An 18,136-nucleotide genomic window follows, 5' to 3' on the forward strand; every position below is an offset into this window, starting at 1 on the left:
CTAGACATTGAATGACAAAAAATTGGTGCCATTTAATAAAATTCAAGTGGAAATGAACTTAATGACCATTTTAAAGTAATGACACGATTATTTTTTAATGTCTAACTTTGTCTTTAAAATATTTGCCATTTAATGCCTAGTGGAAATCCAACATTATTTAGAATTATATGATTTTTAACTTTTAAGCATATTCTTTTTTTTTAAGATTTATATAAATTTACTATTAAACATTCCGTTAGTTTGCATTTGTTTTCACTGATAAATACTTTAATTCACTTTACCATTTGAAGGTTACTCAAACTCATAAACAACAGCAAATAGCATTTTCATAAAGAAAGCAAATCATTCGTTTTACGAATAGGCACTTCCTCGAACAACAAGGTTCGTCAGAAAAATAAATCGAAAATCAACGCAATTTGAGACTTCCCTTAATAATTCGACTTACAGAATGTAGTATGTGCCAGCATTTTTATTCGAGTTATGAAGAAATTCGAGCTGTGGAAGTTCGAGTTACGGAAGCATAAAAGTATGTATGTATGTATGTATGTATGTGTGTATGTATATTATTCTATAAATTCTGTAAATGCTATTGCCACTCAATTTAGTTCGAGTTTTAGAAATTTCGTATTATGGAAGTTTGAAACTTAAAACAATAGCTTTCCGTGCAGCAATCAGTCTTCTAGAATTGATAAAGTTTTCGCAGGAGATCTATTGTTTTAAAATATTCCAAAAGTTTCCAACCAGAATGGATGTCTGATATTTGGGGTGGTCACTCCATTTTTTTTTTTTATTCATTTTTTTTTACAAGTTGTTACAAGTTTTTACAAGTCTCGGAGTGTCTATGAGGTCGCAAACCCCAAGAAATGCTACGTCTTCTTCGTAACAGGGAAGCATTACAGCTACAAAAATGTCTTTATAAATCATTTTGGGCAGAAAAACACTTCCCCACATCGCGCTTCCTCCAACATGCTTGCTCGTCTGTATGAAATAGCGCATTTGAATTCCTTTATTTACTAGTCTCCCACCCGGTTACTACTATTGATATAAAAAATGTTAAACTCAAGCTGTTTGCAGAATAAGTCACTTTATTTTCTTCCTTCGAAGACTTCATATTATTATTTAATAGAAACATATCGAGCCCTAACCGCCAAAATAACGTAAGCGACATTTTTTTCAAAACTTTATTTTTGATGCAGAAATGCATCTAAATGCTCTAGGAATATTTCTGCATCAAAAAGAAAATTTTGAAAAATGTCGCTTACGTTATTTTGGCGGTTAGGGCTCGATATAATGCCAATATATGTACAACAAACCATTAGTAAGATCCTGGAATGGAACGCATCTTAGAATGTTGCAGTTGTCGCGGCTTACTTATAGCGTTGTCTTTTCCCGAGATAATAGGTCAATTCAATAACTTTTCCAGTAAGTACTTGCAGCGAGAGCGTAAAAGAAAAATAGAGAGTAAAATTGAGAGCAAGAGAAAATTTTCAGAAAAAGTTATTGAACACGAAACTAGTAAAAATTTGGAATTTAGGCCATTTTGACAGTTTCTGACGGTTAAGTTTTGGCCGCAATTTTCTTTTTAATTGGGTATAGTTCCCATCGTCATAAAAATAAAAAAAATATACAATAGATTTAAAATTTTCATCCATATTTTCATTTCACTAATTATGTTTCATCAAATCATCCTCTTAAACAGTTTGTTTACATTTAAATTTGAAACATAACCTTACTTTTTGACTCCTGCAAATTCCTGCTAGTAAAATTTTTACTTGCAAGAACTTTCCGCTCTCTCGGCTTGTTACGCTCTCGAATTTGCTCTCTTGCAAATATTTTGGGTTATTGAATGCATTTCCAGTAAAAACTTGCCAGTACTAGTAACAATTCGTAACAATTTGTTGATATTGAATGGACCTAATGTTGCACTTACTCTTCTCTGCGCCAGGTCTATCAAGATTCCGTGTCTCAGCATCTTCACATGCATATTGCGTGCTCTTTCCTTAAAGTGTTGCCCTGTGATAATGTTGCCATATAAGAAGGTGACATTTTTTTCGAGAAAAGAAAACGCCATTAGTCCTGCCTAGGTGGAATAGTCCTTCAATCCTCGTCGTCAAATTCAACTTACGGGAGGCTCAGGAAACGTGCTGTTTTGACGGGGTGGGTGACCAGAGGGAGAATGGTGTTATTTGAATTGGGTTGAGTTGTTATTTGAAGAGGTGGTTGGTATCGTGGGTGGAATCTCCACATGCCGGACATACCTTTGGGATGTCGGGTCAAGTCTGGACAAGTAACAGTATTCAGACTGTAATCGAACCAGAATCACGCGGGTCTCTCGGCAATTGAAGCTTATTGTCTGCAACTGGTGGTGACAGTCTCCCTGTGAATGCCGTTTATACTTAACCCGTCCAGAAAGTAAAGTGCCTTTTGGGATGCTTACGTATGTAGCTCCCTATTAGCAAATCCTTGCTGAGCATGATGTTGTGCTCCCTTAGAGCAGGCTGCCGAATATTACTTCGATGAGTAGTTCACCGTCCGAATTGGTTCGCCGTCGAGAAAAATTCGCAGCTGTAGCCCAACCTTTTTCGTGCTGGTGCTAAAAATTGTTGCTGAGGATTTCTTGTGGGAGAGGGTTAGGCTACTTGCAGTGAAGAAGCGAGAAAGCAACCATTGGCGGACGCCATTATCGAGCAATCGTCAGCGTGCGAGTTTCTCTGGTGGTTGAGGGAGTTTGGAAATATAAAAATTAAACAGAAGCAGGGAGAGGTCTTAGAGTGCCAAGCCTAGCTAAAATAAGCGAAGAGAATTGTTAACGGATATCAAGTGTAAGTGTTTATAGAGTAGCATAGCTGAAATTATAGACAAACGATAAGAGCTTATATGAGATGCCTAGCGTAGCTGAGCTTCTATTCCAGCTCCAGCTTAATTGTAATGAATTACATATGAGGGCTCAATAGACTTGAGTATGGATGCCTTTCGAAGCAAGGTTTAGCAAGCCTTCCTTTTTTTCTTAATTAATAAATGAAACACTACAAAATACAAGTAATTTTTAAGCAAAAAACAAAACCGACTTCAGTTCTCATATAAAAATATAAGATTACCGTTAATTTCTTCATGATCCAATGTTCCACCTCTGAGGTACCAACTTTACTTTAAAAAAGGAATTAGGAAAATCGGTTGACGTGTTCCAAAGTTATGCGGTAACATAGATATATAAAAAAAACTCAGGACGAATTGATAACCTCCTCTTTTTTTGAAGTCGGTTAAAAAAGAAATAAACATGTCGGGGTTCCGAATGTGTGACTATTAAAAATTCCATATGGAGACAGCCTATTATTATGAACGTAATGACACCGACATTGTCATTCGAATTTGGCCATTTAATGACCAGTGCGAATACGGTATTAGAGCTCAAAAGAAATGTGCTATTCTTTGTGCGGAAAGCGTGCAAAATTTGCGAGGCACTTTATTTCCAAAAATTACAAAATTTTTGTCACCAGTTCAAAAAAGACCCACTAATATTAACTAGTAAGTAGTTTTTAAGCAAAAAACAAAACCGACTTAAATTCTCATATAAAAATGCAAGATTATCTTTTATTTCTTCACGATCCAATTATCGGATCTAAACAACATTAGTATGGGACCACCCTTTTCGATAAAAAAGAATTACAAAATCGGTTAACGTGGTCCAAAGTTATGCGGTAACATACATTAAAAAAAAAATGTTTAAATATTCCGACGAATTGATAACCTTCTCCTTTTTGTAAAGTCGGTTAAAAAACAGATGCTTTTTAACCGAAGAAAATTTAAAAATCCAAGCTTAATTTAAATTTCGTTAATATTTCCTTTGCACAGTTAAGATCTTAAATAAGTTAGATTAAGAAATGCAGCAAATACTTAATTCTTAATTAACAAAACTTTCTTTTACCCTCAACAGCAACAACACGAATCAACCACAAATGTCTACACCGCAGGCGCAGTTGCAACAAAGTTTGCAACACCAACAACAACAGATGCAAATACAATCGACACATCCACAGAATCAACAGCAGTCAGTGCAACAAACGATTACAGCAACAACGGTCATCACACAAGCGACAACAATATCAGTGCCGACATTGCTGACGACAACGCATCAGCACCAGCACCAGCACCAGCACCAACATCAGCATCAGCTGCATCAACACCACCAACAACAACAGCAACAACAAAATCAACTGCAAACAAACCAGCAGCAGCAGCATCAGCAGCTGGAAGGTAGTCCGCCAAATCCGCCCGAATTAAGTAATAAAACGTAACATCAGTGGGAATTGATGTTTATTAATATTTAATTTCTGCGTTTTTTGCTTTTAAATAATTTAGCGTACACACACACACACACACTTACGTATGCACGTATGTATGTACACACAGATATGTATATATACATATGATATAAATATTATATAGATACATACATACAAACATACATATATATTTATATGATAAAACAAAACAGAAATTATATAATACACAAACAAAAACAAATTAACGAGCTACCTATCCCCCCGCGAAATACTTTCCTAAGCAATTGCTGTAATTTTTTTATTAAAACGGAAAAGAAAACAAAACAACAAGAAACAAATTGAATTAATACTACTTACTATAAATATATAAACATACATACATACATACAAAAATAGCAGAAACAGAACGAAAAATGAGATATGCATTAATATGTAATACATACAAATGTATTTATAAATAACACACAGCTAGATTTACATAAGTATGTATGTAGCAAAGAAGTACACACATACGTATACAAATATATAGATATGTAAATATATGAAAGGTATATACATATAGTATGTACATACTGACATTTACCAACAAGAAATTAACAGAAGATGCTGATCAAGTTTATATGTAATTATTAAGTGCAGCTCTAAAACATTACTTTCATGCATATGTATGTATGTAGTATGTAGATGCGTACATAATAATGTGTCAGGCATGCACGCATGCAAATGCATATGCATACTAAGTAACCCACACAACCACCAAACAAAAACAAAAATGAGTAGCGAAATCAGCAGCAGCAATATAAGTACATAGTAGGACACAGTTGAATGAGAGGGGCGTGTAAGGATATTTGCAGATGTGCGGAATGTGAAATGAAAAACGAAGAATGATAAATTAAAAAAAACAAAAACAAAGTTGAAAAATTCGAAAGTGTGCGTGCGATAAAGTCGAATGAGAAGAAAAAATATAACTGAAAAGTATAAATAAAATCTAAAAGAATAAAAGGCAAGAAAATCTAATCAGCGACAATGTATGAGCAAAGATTGGTAAAGCGAAAAATGTTGAGGATATTTACATATATACATAAATACACATTTATGTATGATACTTATGTACATGCATGCAAGCAAATAAGCAAAAAACTCATATGTACATCTCAACTCCAGCGTATCTACATACATACATATATTTTTTAATCAAATATAATTATGTAACTATAAAGGCATTTGCATATGAATGAAAAGCGAGTAAACTAGAGATGTTATGCGAAAAAAAACAAAAGGAAATCCTTAAAAAAAAAAACAATAAAACCAAAAATGTTTAAAATAAAAAAGTGCATGTATGTAATATAAAAAACAGAACGTTGACCACTTATAAGCTAAGAGCCCTGTTACACGATGTGTATTTCTATATGTAAATGCAACTTTCCTGATGCGTTCTAATATATGAGACATACAAGAACATGCAAAAAAGTAGCATTTACATGTGCAAATACATATCGTGCAAGAGCACTGTAAGTAGTATGAGCTGCCACACATACACCAACCAAGCAACATACAGATAACTCTACTCTCAGCTAGGTATGCCTAAAGAATTTCCTTTTTGCATGTAATTACAATGAATTGCTTTCTTAGGCTCACTCTTTAGACAAATTGTGTCTTGCACATCACCAATCGCTTTCCCCTTAATTACATACAAGCATGTACTCTTTTATTCTAGTTAATATTTTCAAAGTGCAGAAAATTGTATTTTAACTGTTGTTGTTTTATTTTTACATATACAAAAAACTTTTATTTTCTTCTCTCAAGCTTTGTTTGTTTTAATTTTATATTTTATATATAAAAATACTTTACAAACATTTAATATCTTAAAATAAATTTTTACACATATAATTTTAAGTTTACTTCAAACCTTATCCCCGACAAACCTTTAATTATCCTCCTACAAACAAAAAAAAAAACAATTGTAACAATAATTTTTACGTACATTTTTTTTTTTAATTTTAAATAATTTATATTGTACTTTACAACAGACCAGCGAAAAAAATAATTGTTTTTAATTTATGCAATAAAAAAATTAACTTAAATAAATGAAAAATTTAAAAAAAAACTTCTGTGTTCTTTTTTGTGTTATATACTTTTTTTGAATATAGTTTTGGATTTTTGTTTAATTTCGTTTGTTTCACTGTAAGTTTTTTTTTACAACTGAGTTTAAAATTATTTAACACCCACATTATAGGTATATTAGACCGCACCACCTTACACGCTAACAAAAAAAGTTCGCCCCACACCCCTTACGTCTAAGGTATTTTTGAAAGGCACGTTAGACCGAAAAAAAACAAAATTGTCTTCGAATCGAAATACTTATTTAGCAGAAGTTTAGTGATTTTTGGTGAGGTTTAATTTATTGACATTAGGGTGGTACGTTGGGGTGATAAGAACTATCTCAGCTGCTGGGTAAGTACAAGAGCGATGTTTGTGAGGTCAATGAACAAAATTAAATTCTCCTCGGGACAAGAACATTAATATATGTATCATACTTTAAGATCCGACTGCAAATGCCGAAGATATGTATGACGGAAAATGTAAAAGAAACGATCCCATGGGCAAAAAATAGTTTTTTTCGAAACTGCATTGCAAAATTACTTCAGCTTCGAAGGTATACGGTGAACTTTGTTTGTGGTACGATCTAATTTACATATATGTGTGGGACTGCATCGTGTTTCGACGGCTGAGTGGAAGAACGACCTATCTCGGCAAACAGTTCGAAAACGCCCTATTTCAGAAAAGTTTTCAGAAACGCCCTATTTCAGAATTTCTATGAAGAACGCACTATCTCAGAAAACTTTTCGGGAACGCCCTATTTAAGAATTTCGTTGAAGAATGCGCCATCTCAGAATTTGATTAAAGAACGCCCTATTTCAGAATTCTGTTGAATAACGCCCTATCTCAGCTGCCGATTTTAAGACGTCCTATCTCAACATATTTTCAATACGTTTTTCAACTAAATTCTGAGATAGGGCGTTTTCAATACAAATTCTGATGAATATGGTTTTGAAAAATTTTCTGTAAAATTGTAATTACAATGCCTTTAATCGTGAAATCAAAAATCGTTCGGCTTTTTTTTTTTTACTTTTACACTTAAGTTGCATATAACATCCATAGACTGAATTTTTTTCACAAGTCTAAAGTTTCGATTCTGTTTTTGTCGTGTCGCAAGGATCTCATCAGGTAGTCTCCTCGTTATACATTGACTCGGCAAGCCTGAAGCCGTGGGAGTGGGCGACATCGGTGGGCGCGGTGCATAGATCTTCCGCCGTCAAGGTTATCAGCATTCTGGGAAGGTTTTCACCACTTCTGAGTTCAGCTGAGGTACATATGAGACAGCTACCTCAAGCATGTCGCAGCACCCGAAACGCACCTAATCCCTCTCGTCATTTCTTCTTTCTGATGGGCGCTGTAACCGCCTAAGCAATATTTGCCGAGTCCAACAGAGCACGCCAGTCGTTTCTCTTCTGTCATTTCTGCTTCCTCTATACATATTAATGGGCGGCATTGGACCACCTAGAACGAGCTAGTCTTTACGGGTCACTTTGTGTAGCGCCTCGTCGAGCGGATGGTCCACGCGCGACTCGTTGTCCCTTCTCCAATCGTGCAGGTGCCGTTTCACGTGGAGAGGAGGTGGAGCGGGGGGACGTAACATTTCAAAGCAAAGCGTTGTCTTTCGTCGACTAGGTGATGCTTGGACGTCATCAGACGGCAGCCTATAGCCGTACGTAGAATTCCACGGTTGAAGATTCCTCCACAGCGTGTAACTGCTTCCTACCAACGTCGTATTGCTCGTTTGATGGAAGAACAAAATAACAAAAGAAATAAAAAAGCGAAAAATTGCTTTAAAGAACAAATACTATATACCACTTAACATCACTTTTCAACATTTTATTTTTATCATATTCGACAATGCAACAGTATGAAAACCACTTTTATAAATTCAATGAGACGAAAAACTCTGCAAATACTCGGAACTTATTCTTGTAATAAATTATTCAACTGATGTATTTCCGCTTCCGTTAACTACGTATGACAGCATTCAGCGAACAATCGATAAAAGTCGATTAACAAGAGTGTTGCTAGTAAAGTCATACATTTGAATACTGTATTTTTGTTTATCCATGTCTTTTGTTGCAGTATTTAATCATACATATTGGGCAATACATTCAACAAAGTAATTGAGCGCAGCTTGCTTGCTTCGAAAAAGAAAAATCTACCAAGATCTGTATATAAAAAAATACATGTGTATTTTAACAGATACAATACTTTAGCTTTATATATACAAATAATAAATAAATACAGATAAAGCAAACACTTTATGTGCAAAAAAAATATATAAAAAAATAATAAAACATATGTATTAAATTTACGAAAAAAAAATTGATTGCCATTTTAAATCACAGAATTCTACATATTTATATCAAAACACTGCTCTTAATAAAACTACATATATAGAAAGACACACACAATTATTAGAAACTAATTAAAACACAAAGAAAAATTGCAAATGCTGAATAATTTTAAGCGCAAACAAATATGCATCGGCCCACCTAAACACAAAAACTACAAATAAAATTGTAAGCTCTCAGCTGCGCTCACTACCTCTATTTCAACATACCCCTGTACTATAAATACTGAAATAGTTTTTATTGTTGGTTTGTACTAGGCTATTTTGATCAATTTGGCTTATGTACAAACCAACAATAAAAACATAATTTTTGAAACTGATCATTAACTCATCGTTATATTACTGAAATAGTTATTAAGCTGTTTTTAATTTCAAAATTTGTTTAGGTAACTAAATAATGAGCTTATGCCCTTTTTCTTCTAATGCAATGTAGCTTTTTTACTTAAATAGGTTGCATGCTCGACACGAATTTCACGCTCATATCATTAATCGGTTTGCATGGCGACAAATTAAGGAATTTAAATAAGAAATACTTAAAAGTCTAAATGTAGTGGAGAATAAACAACAACCAACACTTATCCAGCCCAAAATAGTAGAAACCAAAAAGAAAAATTATATTATACAATACGAAAAAAAAACACGTACATAGATCCTAACCCCAAATGCAAAACCTAATAATAAAACAAAAAATAGCAAAACAAAACCATGTATACTATTTAAGTCAGAAATTTTTTGTAAAATATAAGAGCTAACAAAAAAATGCGTATAATCGTTGTAAACGTTATTTTTTATATTATACATTATATATCCCAAGACATGAAACGTAGAATATGAAATACATATATCATAGGCTTAAAAATAGGAAGCAAGTTGATTGATCTTCATTGATTGGGAACCAAAAAAAAGGCTGGAAAACGAAGATATAAAATAACAAGCCATATATGTATGTATGTTTAAATAAAATAATTATTGGGAAGCGTGGCTGACGGATGAGTGCTTATAATCTAGAAATACGAAGTTTCTCAAAAAGGTTTGAGCTGATTTAACCCTCTCAGTACAAAGAATCAGCCGCTGAAGCTAAAAATCGGAAAATTTGTTTACCGGCTAATCTGGGTCATTGATTTCAAAAATACAATCAAAGATTTTATTAAACTCTTAGTTTTACCGTTATTCAGCGTCCATAATATTGGACAGTGGTACTCTAGATTTGTAAACAGGGAAGGGATATCAATAATTTTTCTTTTTTCTTTTGCGAAATATATTTCAATACTGAGAATAACATTTAAAATTTTTTTCGGATCTCAATTCAACCGAAAAATAGTTAATTTGTTCTTATATATTTAACTACTTAATATCGGAAATCGATGGAAAGAGTCACATCCAGTTTTGTGAAAAAACACGGTTAACATCATCTCGAAAATACAGCAAAAGAAATGCGGTAAATAAGAATAATACACTTTCCTCAAAACAACTGTTATTTTATTATATAAGAAAAAAAGATCTTTAAGTACAAAAAAGTTTGTTCAATATATTGGACGATTGTACTGAAAGGGTTAAAATAACAGGGACCGTAACGTTTATAATCTATATAATAAAAACCTTTATTTAACCGTTAAATTTTTATTTCTATTTTCCGTTAAAATTTAGACGTTATTTTAATATTTTTATTTTTACGATCAAGCATGATCGATACCTTTGGAATTTTATTTTTTCGATCAATTTTTAATCGTTATTTTTTATTTATATTTTTACGTCATACTATAACCGTTATTTTTAGATTTATTTTTTAGATCATAAAAGATTTAGAACAACGGTCAACCAAATGCGGTATCCATATAACTATTAAATTAAAAAGTAACGAAAAAAATTCAAATATAAAATAACGATTACTTTTGGTAAAACAAGATAAAAACCTCAAAATAACGATTAAATTTGACCGAAAAATAATATTTATAATTTAGCCGTTATTTGTGATATAAAAATAACGATTTTGTAACAATTTAAAAATAAAAATATTTATATTTATCCTTGAAAAAAAATTCGCTTTGTTCAGTAATCGATAAATTTCGTACCCTTGACTAATTCTAAAAGCACTCATTCATGTACAGTGCTGTAAAACTCATTAAAAACACATAATTGTCGTATCTTAAACGCATTATGGAAAAGAATAAAATGTATATTTTTTAATTTTATCATCATTGCATAATTAAGTGTAAAACTATTTAACTTTATTATACTGTCAAATAAAAGGAATGTAAGACAAACAAATACGAAAAAGAAAATTGAGTGAGGAAAAGGAAATTTTACTCTATACGGGTGGTCAAAAAATACACAGAAAATCGAATCTTTGGAAATTTTACTGCTGTCACCCCAATCCTCCAGAATTATAGAAAATAGAAAAAAGAAATTCGTATTTTTATACCCAGGCGCACTTGTATACTAACTTTGTTCACGTAACGGTCGTTTACAACAGCCTAAAGGAATCGATAAAGATATAGACATATGTACATATATCAAAATGCTGAGAATGAAAAGAGAAATCGAGTTAGCCATGTTTGTCCGTCCGCATACACTGTGTCCTGCTAGTCCCCACCGACGACACGGGCGCTACGGGGTCTTTGCCCTAGGTGCTGCCGGCTAGTGACTTGAGGACCTTGCTGCGGCTCTCTACTCTATTGACAATTCTGGTTGTGTACGCCGAGAAAGAGTGCAGACTGTCGAAGATAACTCTGAGTAATTTGGGGCTGTTCACTGTCGGAATTGGTTTGTCGTCGACGCGTATTCCCACCTTCCATCTTACCTCTTTTGTCCAGGTCGCAAAAAGGGGTTGCCGAGGACTTGGCAGGGGAGAGGGCTTCTTGCAGTAAAAAAAAACGAGAAATTTCGGAGCGGTAACCATTTACATTCGAGCACAAGTCATCAATTCCATTTCCTGACGCCATTATCGAGCAATCGTCAGCTTATGAGATGATGGAGCCCCTTCTTTTTATGGTTGAGGAAGCTTCGGGATATAGAAATTACATTTCATAAGCGGATAAAGGACACCACCCTGTGAGACACCCTGTTTAATTCTTATTATATCTGGAGATGAGTGACGAATACCGAATAATCAGATAATTCGCTGACCACCGTTTGAGTCCCTGTTGGAGAGAGGTAGCCCTAATATCCTCTAGTAGCCTGGAGTGGTAGACGGTGTGAAACGCCTTTGACAGATGCAACGCTACTACGAGTGTTCTCTGACAGGGACGGTTTCGGTTAGAGTACCCATAGACAAATTGAGGACCTTGGTGATGTAGTCTATTCCATCGGAACCAAGGACTTTGGAGTTTTCCGCCTTTCCTATGGCTACCAGAACCTCACCGCTGGTGAAAGCAAGAGGCGCACTGGTTGTTGGCTGTTTGTGCAGCCTTCGGTTCCACCGTAGTATGCAGAGCGAACCGTGGGCTAAAATAGCATGCGTATCGCTCCGAGTCTGACGAGACGCGGTCGCCGAAAGGGATTTGCACTTTATCGTCGAACTTCGTCGGGCGAGATTATATTGCAAGTCTTCAAATGCTCTCCCACTTCTTAGGCTGACGTAGGTTTACTAATTTCCGAATCTCTGCGTTAACATCCCTGACGTGGAGATTTCCGTCATCGGCCTGGCGATGGTTATGACGTACAGCCGCTTCAACTGGGAAGTTTGGGCGGTGAATAGTTAAAGCGGGCAGCTGCAGCAGTGAAAACCTTGTGGAACTTACGTTCACCTGCATGAACGCCGGTTGGTGCGGGAAGGGCAGCTTTGTTAAATTTGACAAAGGTTCGGCGTTCCGCGAAATCAAAGTGAGCAGGTTTATCAATCGAGATAATTATGGGCAGCTGGTCAGTCACGTTTTGCTGTTTATCAGACCAGCGATTACTACTGTTATGTATATCGGGTGAGCTACTGCAGCTGGCCATAGTCCTGCTGCGTGTGTTATTGTCCATTGCGCAGAATATCAAGCGTCTATGGCTTTGGTAAGTACATATATTCCCCTACGATCACTCGACAGGCTTGAATACCAATAATCGTGGTACGCGTTGCAGTCACCCACTACCATACGGTTTTCACCTCTGAGCAGCGCACCTGTATCAGGGTGATATCCTGCTGGGTAGCTGATAACAGGGTGTATGTAAGCGTTGAACATTTCAAGCATGACAACGCCTGACCGCGTAGCAATACCCTGACATTCTAGGATGGTGACACTGCGGTTGATGTTTACTTCGATAAAACGATACCGCATGGTAGGAGAGGTGATTCGTGATGAACGCAAGTCAACAATGTTGAATTGCTGTGTGATTTCGTCTCTTGGACCTCAGCTATCAACATTCCTTGCCGACCCACGAAGACAATTCGGGGTGTTAATGAGGTGTGGTGTTGCCGGCCGGGTATTTCTTGTATGCGCTGAATTTTGGTGTTAGTAGGCGGCGTCGCGGATGGTATTTGCCGTTGTCCAGCTCTGCAACAAGGCCTTGGAAGTTACTCGCTTATTCTCGAGTGGTGCTCAATCCTGAACATGTCCTAAAGTGCACCAGCCAAGGCGAGAGTTGCATTTGACTGATGTCGCATTGTGAGAAACTAGGAACTGTTGATTTGTCCTCGCTTGTGGCCCGCGGCGGCGTTTGAGTGGGGCGTGGTTGTCTTATGAGTGGTGGGGCGCGTTATGATTGTGTTGTTTAGGTGAGCCATAGATTCTGCCTGGCTGTTTGGTGGGAGGGTTACGTGCTATATGTTGTGGGTCACTGGAGCAGCCGTGTTGTTTGTTAGGTTAGAAAAGCCCAAGGCCACGAATGACTTGATCCACTGTCGGTGAGTACTGAGGCCTGAACAGGTTCTGACACGACTACATCCATTGCAGGTATGCACCTAACTGATGTGTAGTTTAGGTGTAATCTTCTCTGGCATACGCAGCAGGTATAGGTTTCTGGTTCAGGTTTTGACTCGATGCCAGCACTGTGCAAAAGAATGCGGAGCAGATGTTGCCCTATGGACGAACAACGTAAAGAGTTTTCGCCGACCTAAACATGGTCAGATCACCGAAACAACAGCCCTTAATCGGGTAAAAGCAGAGTAATCCGTTACCAATTTTGGATATCTTTTTAGCAAAGGTTCAAAACTAAATATATGCAATCTGTAGCTTAGGTTAGGTTATTCTGGCTGGCTGACCGCCCCACATAGACCAATAGGTCTCTATACCAAATGGAGATAGAGGTGCAGTTAAGTATGTTCGAAGTATACATCACTTAGGATGTCAACGCTTTTGAGAGTGTTGTCACGTCTTCAAGATTATTAAACTCTGGAGCTCCGAGATATTTCAATCGTGTTTTTGATAGAGCAGGACAATGGCATAGGATGTGTTCTAGGGTCCCCTTTGTTCCCGTCCCCATGCATTTCCTGCAAACTTCACTGACAGCAATCCCCATTTTGCTTGCGTGCGCTGCCAACATTTTATGTCCTGTTAGGACATCTATCATAGTTCCGCAGTCTCTTCGTGCCAGCGATAGTATAAACCGTGTTTGTGTCCTGTTTTCCAGTCTGCATATGTCTTTAGAGATTTTACAGGTGTTTAGCGCATTCCATTTCGATATGGTCGGCTTTTTCACCCTCTGGTCTATTTCCTTATAAAGCTTTTTAGGCGGTTTCGGAATGTTGTTCTCTTGTTCTAGAACCAAGTGGAATTTCGTTACCTGTAATTCCCTTGTGGCCGGAGACCCAATAAATATGCAGCCGCCTGGTTGTTGCTGCCCTATTTATGGCTTCCCTGCTTCTAAGGGCATTTTGTGACGTAAATTGGTATGAGTTAACTTTACAGTTGTTTTCAGTCATTGAGTAGGCTAGCTCAGCGGCTTTTCCGACTGCGAAAAGCTCTACTGTTCAACTTTTATATTTCAAAGCTCCCTCAACCACCAGAGGGAGTCACGATTGTCTCTTACGACGACGATTGCTCGATCATGGCGACTGGGAATGGAATTGATGACCTGTGTTCGAAAGTAAACGGGTATCTCTCCGATCTTTCTCGTTTCTTCACTGCAAAGTGTCTAGCCCTCTCCCCTACGAAATCCTCTGCGACCTTGTTCACCACCTGGACGAAGGAGGTCAGGCTACCGCTGGGAATTCACGTCGATGATACACCAATTCCGACGGTGAATAACCCAATATACTCGGAGTAACATTCGACAGCCTGAGTCAATTCCCGTTCTGCGATATCGTGAAATGAAGTGAAAAGTATAAAATTAACATCGAAATAATTGCGGTGTGAAGGTATTACTTTTATCACTTTTTTATCACGATAACGCAGAACGGGAATTGATCCTCTGCTCTCCTTCTCTGCTCACGCCACCGCTTTTGTCAAAAAAGTACAGAGCCGCAACAAGGTCCTCAAGTCGTTAGCCGGCAGTACCTGAGGCAAAGACAAAGAAACATTGCTGGCAACATACAAGGCAATAAGCAGGCCGGTTTTAAACTACGCAGCACCAGTGTGGTCGCCGGGGACTAGTAGGACGCAGTGGATGAAGCTACAAACAGCACAGAACACCGCACTCAGGACAGCGACTGGATGCCTCCTGATGTCACCTGAACACCACCTCCATGACGAGGCGAAAATGCTCCCAATCAAGGAGCATAACATAATGCTCTGCAAGCAGTCCTAGGAGCATCCGCCTAGGCACGTCAGGAGGCATCTATACGAACTGACGTACGAAGTCCAGAGGTTCATTAAGCAGCCTCTGGACCCGTCAGCATACCGACAGGCCCTGAACGGCATTCACAGGGACTCAGTCTCTAGTTATGTAGACTCTAGACCTGTGAATGCCGTTCTAGGCACACAAACACCGTACATTGACGTGACGGAGCTCCATCTGCCTCGGGAGACAAGAACAACAATCGCGCAACTTCGCTCTGGCTACTGCAGCAGGTTAAACTCATACCAGAGTAGACTAAATGCGGATGTGCCAAATGAGTGTCCGGCTTGCGGAGAGACCCCTCACGACTCGAAACATCTCTTCGCATGCCCGGAAAACCCGACAACCCTAACGGCGTTGTCCCTGTGGACCGACCCTGTAGAGGCTGCACGCTTCTTAGGGCTGCCGTTAGTGGAACGCGACGACAACGACTGAGATATCAACGATCTGGGCGGGGTTGTTGTAGTCGCTACAACAACAACAACAACTGCGAAAACCTCTTCCTGGAATATACTGCAGTGAACCGGCAGCTTGATGGGCCGACGAACACTAGGTTCTGAGGAGTACACTCCCGCTCCTACTTCATCATTTTTTTTTAGCCAGTCCGTGGTGGCATGCCCTTTGGCTATTGAGCTATGGCCAGTGTTTCTTTGCTTGAACTACACTGTTGCAATCAGTCTCCCCGCGGATTTAGCAGCAAGGCTCTTTGCCGCAAGGTCGATAGGTGTTATATTGACTGAACTTAGAATTTGTGGATGAAGGGGTATATCTTTTTAATTTAATATGGCAGCATTCCAAGTTCGGTGACTTTCTTTTGGTAGCACTTTCGCACCGCATACAAAATAAATACACACTCACACACAGCTGCTAAAAAATGTCACCCCCACTGTCAACAAGCATAGAATTGTCAATTGAAATGTCAAAAGTGGTAAAAATTTGGAGTGTAATCTTCATTTTTCGGGTTGCGTGATACAATTTTTGGGATTTGGAAAATTTACGTTCCAGAATATACAGGCTATCTATTAAAAAGTGGATTTCCATATATAAATGACTCTTTCATAATATGCATTAAGTATATCTTCACTTTTGTTTTGCGTAAGGTGCAATTAATTATTTTTAAATGCTGGATTGAGTGCACCGTCACTCATACCAACGCAATTTTGCGTTTAATGATAGCAGCAGCGGAAGCAGGCTGATTCATATTTCAGGACAACAGTGGTTAGCCCAACGAAAATAGCTGCTAAGGGAAATGTGGGTGACTGACTATACGCATTTTTACATTGTTATTTTCCATTAATATACTATATACACGCTTATATTGTAGTTGGTATAGAAATATTCATTTCAGATTCAAATATTCCTTAACATCAATATCCAAGCAACATGTATCAGAGCGCCTGCAATGTCGCTACGACTGGCTCGTGCGCACCCGGTACTGAAAATGACCGCGAAGCAGAGCGTCAGGCTGCGCTAATGGCACAACAACCGCCCACTGCGCCCGTGGAGCCCGACTACAGTGGTTTTGATATTGTCAAAGCGACACAATATGGCGCTATAGCGCGTGTGCGCGAGCTCATTGAATCAGGTTGGGATGTTAATCAACCTGATAGTGAGACAGTAACACTGCTCCATTGGGCAGCTATCAATAATAGACGCGACATAATACGTTATTTCCTGGAGAAAGGCGCCATTGTGGATGCAATAGGAGGCGAATTGAATGCTACACCTTTGCATTGGGCCACACGTCAAGGACATCTTGCCTCTGTTGTCTTGCTTATGAATGCTGGCGCTGACCCACGAATACGAGATGCTGAGGGGTGTTCCTGCATACATATTGCAGCTCAATTTGCGCACACGGCATTAGTTGCATACTTTATAGCAAAAGGTGTGGATCCAGATTTGCAAGATCGTGGCGGAATGACAGCGCTTATGTGGGCGGCATGGAAAGTATGGAATTTTATTATAAAAATTTATGATTTCCCCTTTGTGACTACTTTTTCAATGTTTTACGCATTAGGTTTGCGCACTAGATCCTGTACGTTTATTGCTCACACTAGGGGCTAATCCCGCCATGGTTGATTACACACACGGCAATACAGCGTTACACTGGGCAATACTCGCCCGCAATGCTACTGCCATCTCTACGCTAGTACTCAAATCACGCGCCTCCCTCGATGTTCCTAACCTGCGAGGCGAAACGCCCTTATCGATGCTGGAAACACAAGCGGGCGCCATATGGATTGGAGCTAAAGTATTAGATCGCGTACGGGAGGCATCACACAAATCACAACCCCAACGGTCAGGAATATCGCGACTACGCCATGATAAGCGTCTACGTTGGTGGGCAATGGTGGCATGTCCATTTACCGCCTTCTATCTGGCAGGTGTAGTATTTACACTGAATACACTGTATATTATTAAATTCTTCCTGCTTGGCTGTCTGTACGGCATTTTCCATACGCTCGGAAAAGCGTTATTCGATGAACATTTGTTGGCGTTGCTCCCACTAAGCGTATATCTGGCTTCGAAGGCATGGTTCTATGTAACGTGGATTGTTTATATCGTAGACGCGGTTTCTTTTGGCGAAACGGTGGTTTTTCTGTCTTGCTCCGCAGCGCTTTGGGTGTGCTTCATCAAGTCTTGGAAGGGAGATCCGGGCATCATACGACCAACGCAGGAACAACGATTTAAAGTAAGA

The 18,136-nt window shown here is 38.1% G+C and overlaps 2 protein-coding genes across 3 annotated transcripts; both read left to right on the top strand.

Moving 5' to 3' along the window:
* The first annotated feature begins 328 nt into the window (after positions 1 to 328).
* LOC118738868 (G-box-binding factor-like) lies at positions 329 to 4,386 on the top strand. 2 transcript variants are annotated; one of them, XM_036469883.1, is made up of 2 exons: positions 329 to 534; positions 3,935 to 4,386. In XM_036469883.1, exon 2 carries the CDS (start codon positions 3,957 to 3,959, stop codon positions 4,293 to 4,295), a length of 339 nt encoding a protein of 112 aa, XP_036325776.1. In that variant the 5' UTR covers positions 329 to 534; positions 3,935 to 3,956; the 3' UTR covers positions 4,296 to 4,386. The 2 variants fall into 2 exon arrangements, with proteins under 2 accessions (XP_036325776.1, XP_036325774.1); XM_036469881.1 differs by having other exon boundaries at positions 329 to 526.
* An 11,933-nt stretch (positions 4,387 to 16,319) lies between these two features.
* Positions 16,320 to 18,130, top strand: LOC118738856 (palmitoyltransferase Hip14; the record flags this gene model as incomplete). The annotated part of the gene is given in 3 exon segments (XM_036469866.1): positions 16,320 to 16,689; positions 16,763 to 17,385; positions 17,456 to 18,130. Coding segments are annotated over 2 exon segments (1,239 nt in total), but the record flags the coding sequence as incomplete, so codon positions are not given.
* Positions 18,131 to 18,136: the final 6 nt, after the last annotated feature.

This window comes from Rhagoletis pomonella, unplaced genomic scaffold (genome assembly GCF_013731165.1).
Source record: "Rhagoletis pomonella isolate Grant_MI unplaced genomic scaffold, Rhpom_1.0 Rhpom_scaffold_00005, whole genome shotgun sequence".
Taxonomy (NCBI): domain Eukaryota; kingdom Metazoa; phylum Arthropoda; class Insecta; order Diptera; family Tephritidae; genus Rhagoletis; species Rhagoletis pomonella.

Coding starts and splice junctions, on each gene's coding strand:
- LOC118738868 (XM_036469883.1), top strand. CDS start 3,957: ATGTCTACACCGCAGGCGCAGTTGCAACAAAGTTTGCAACACCAACAA.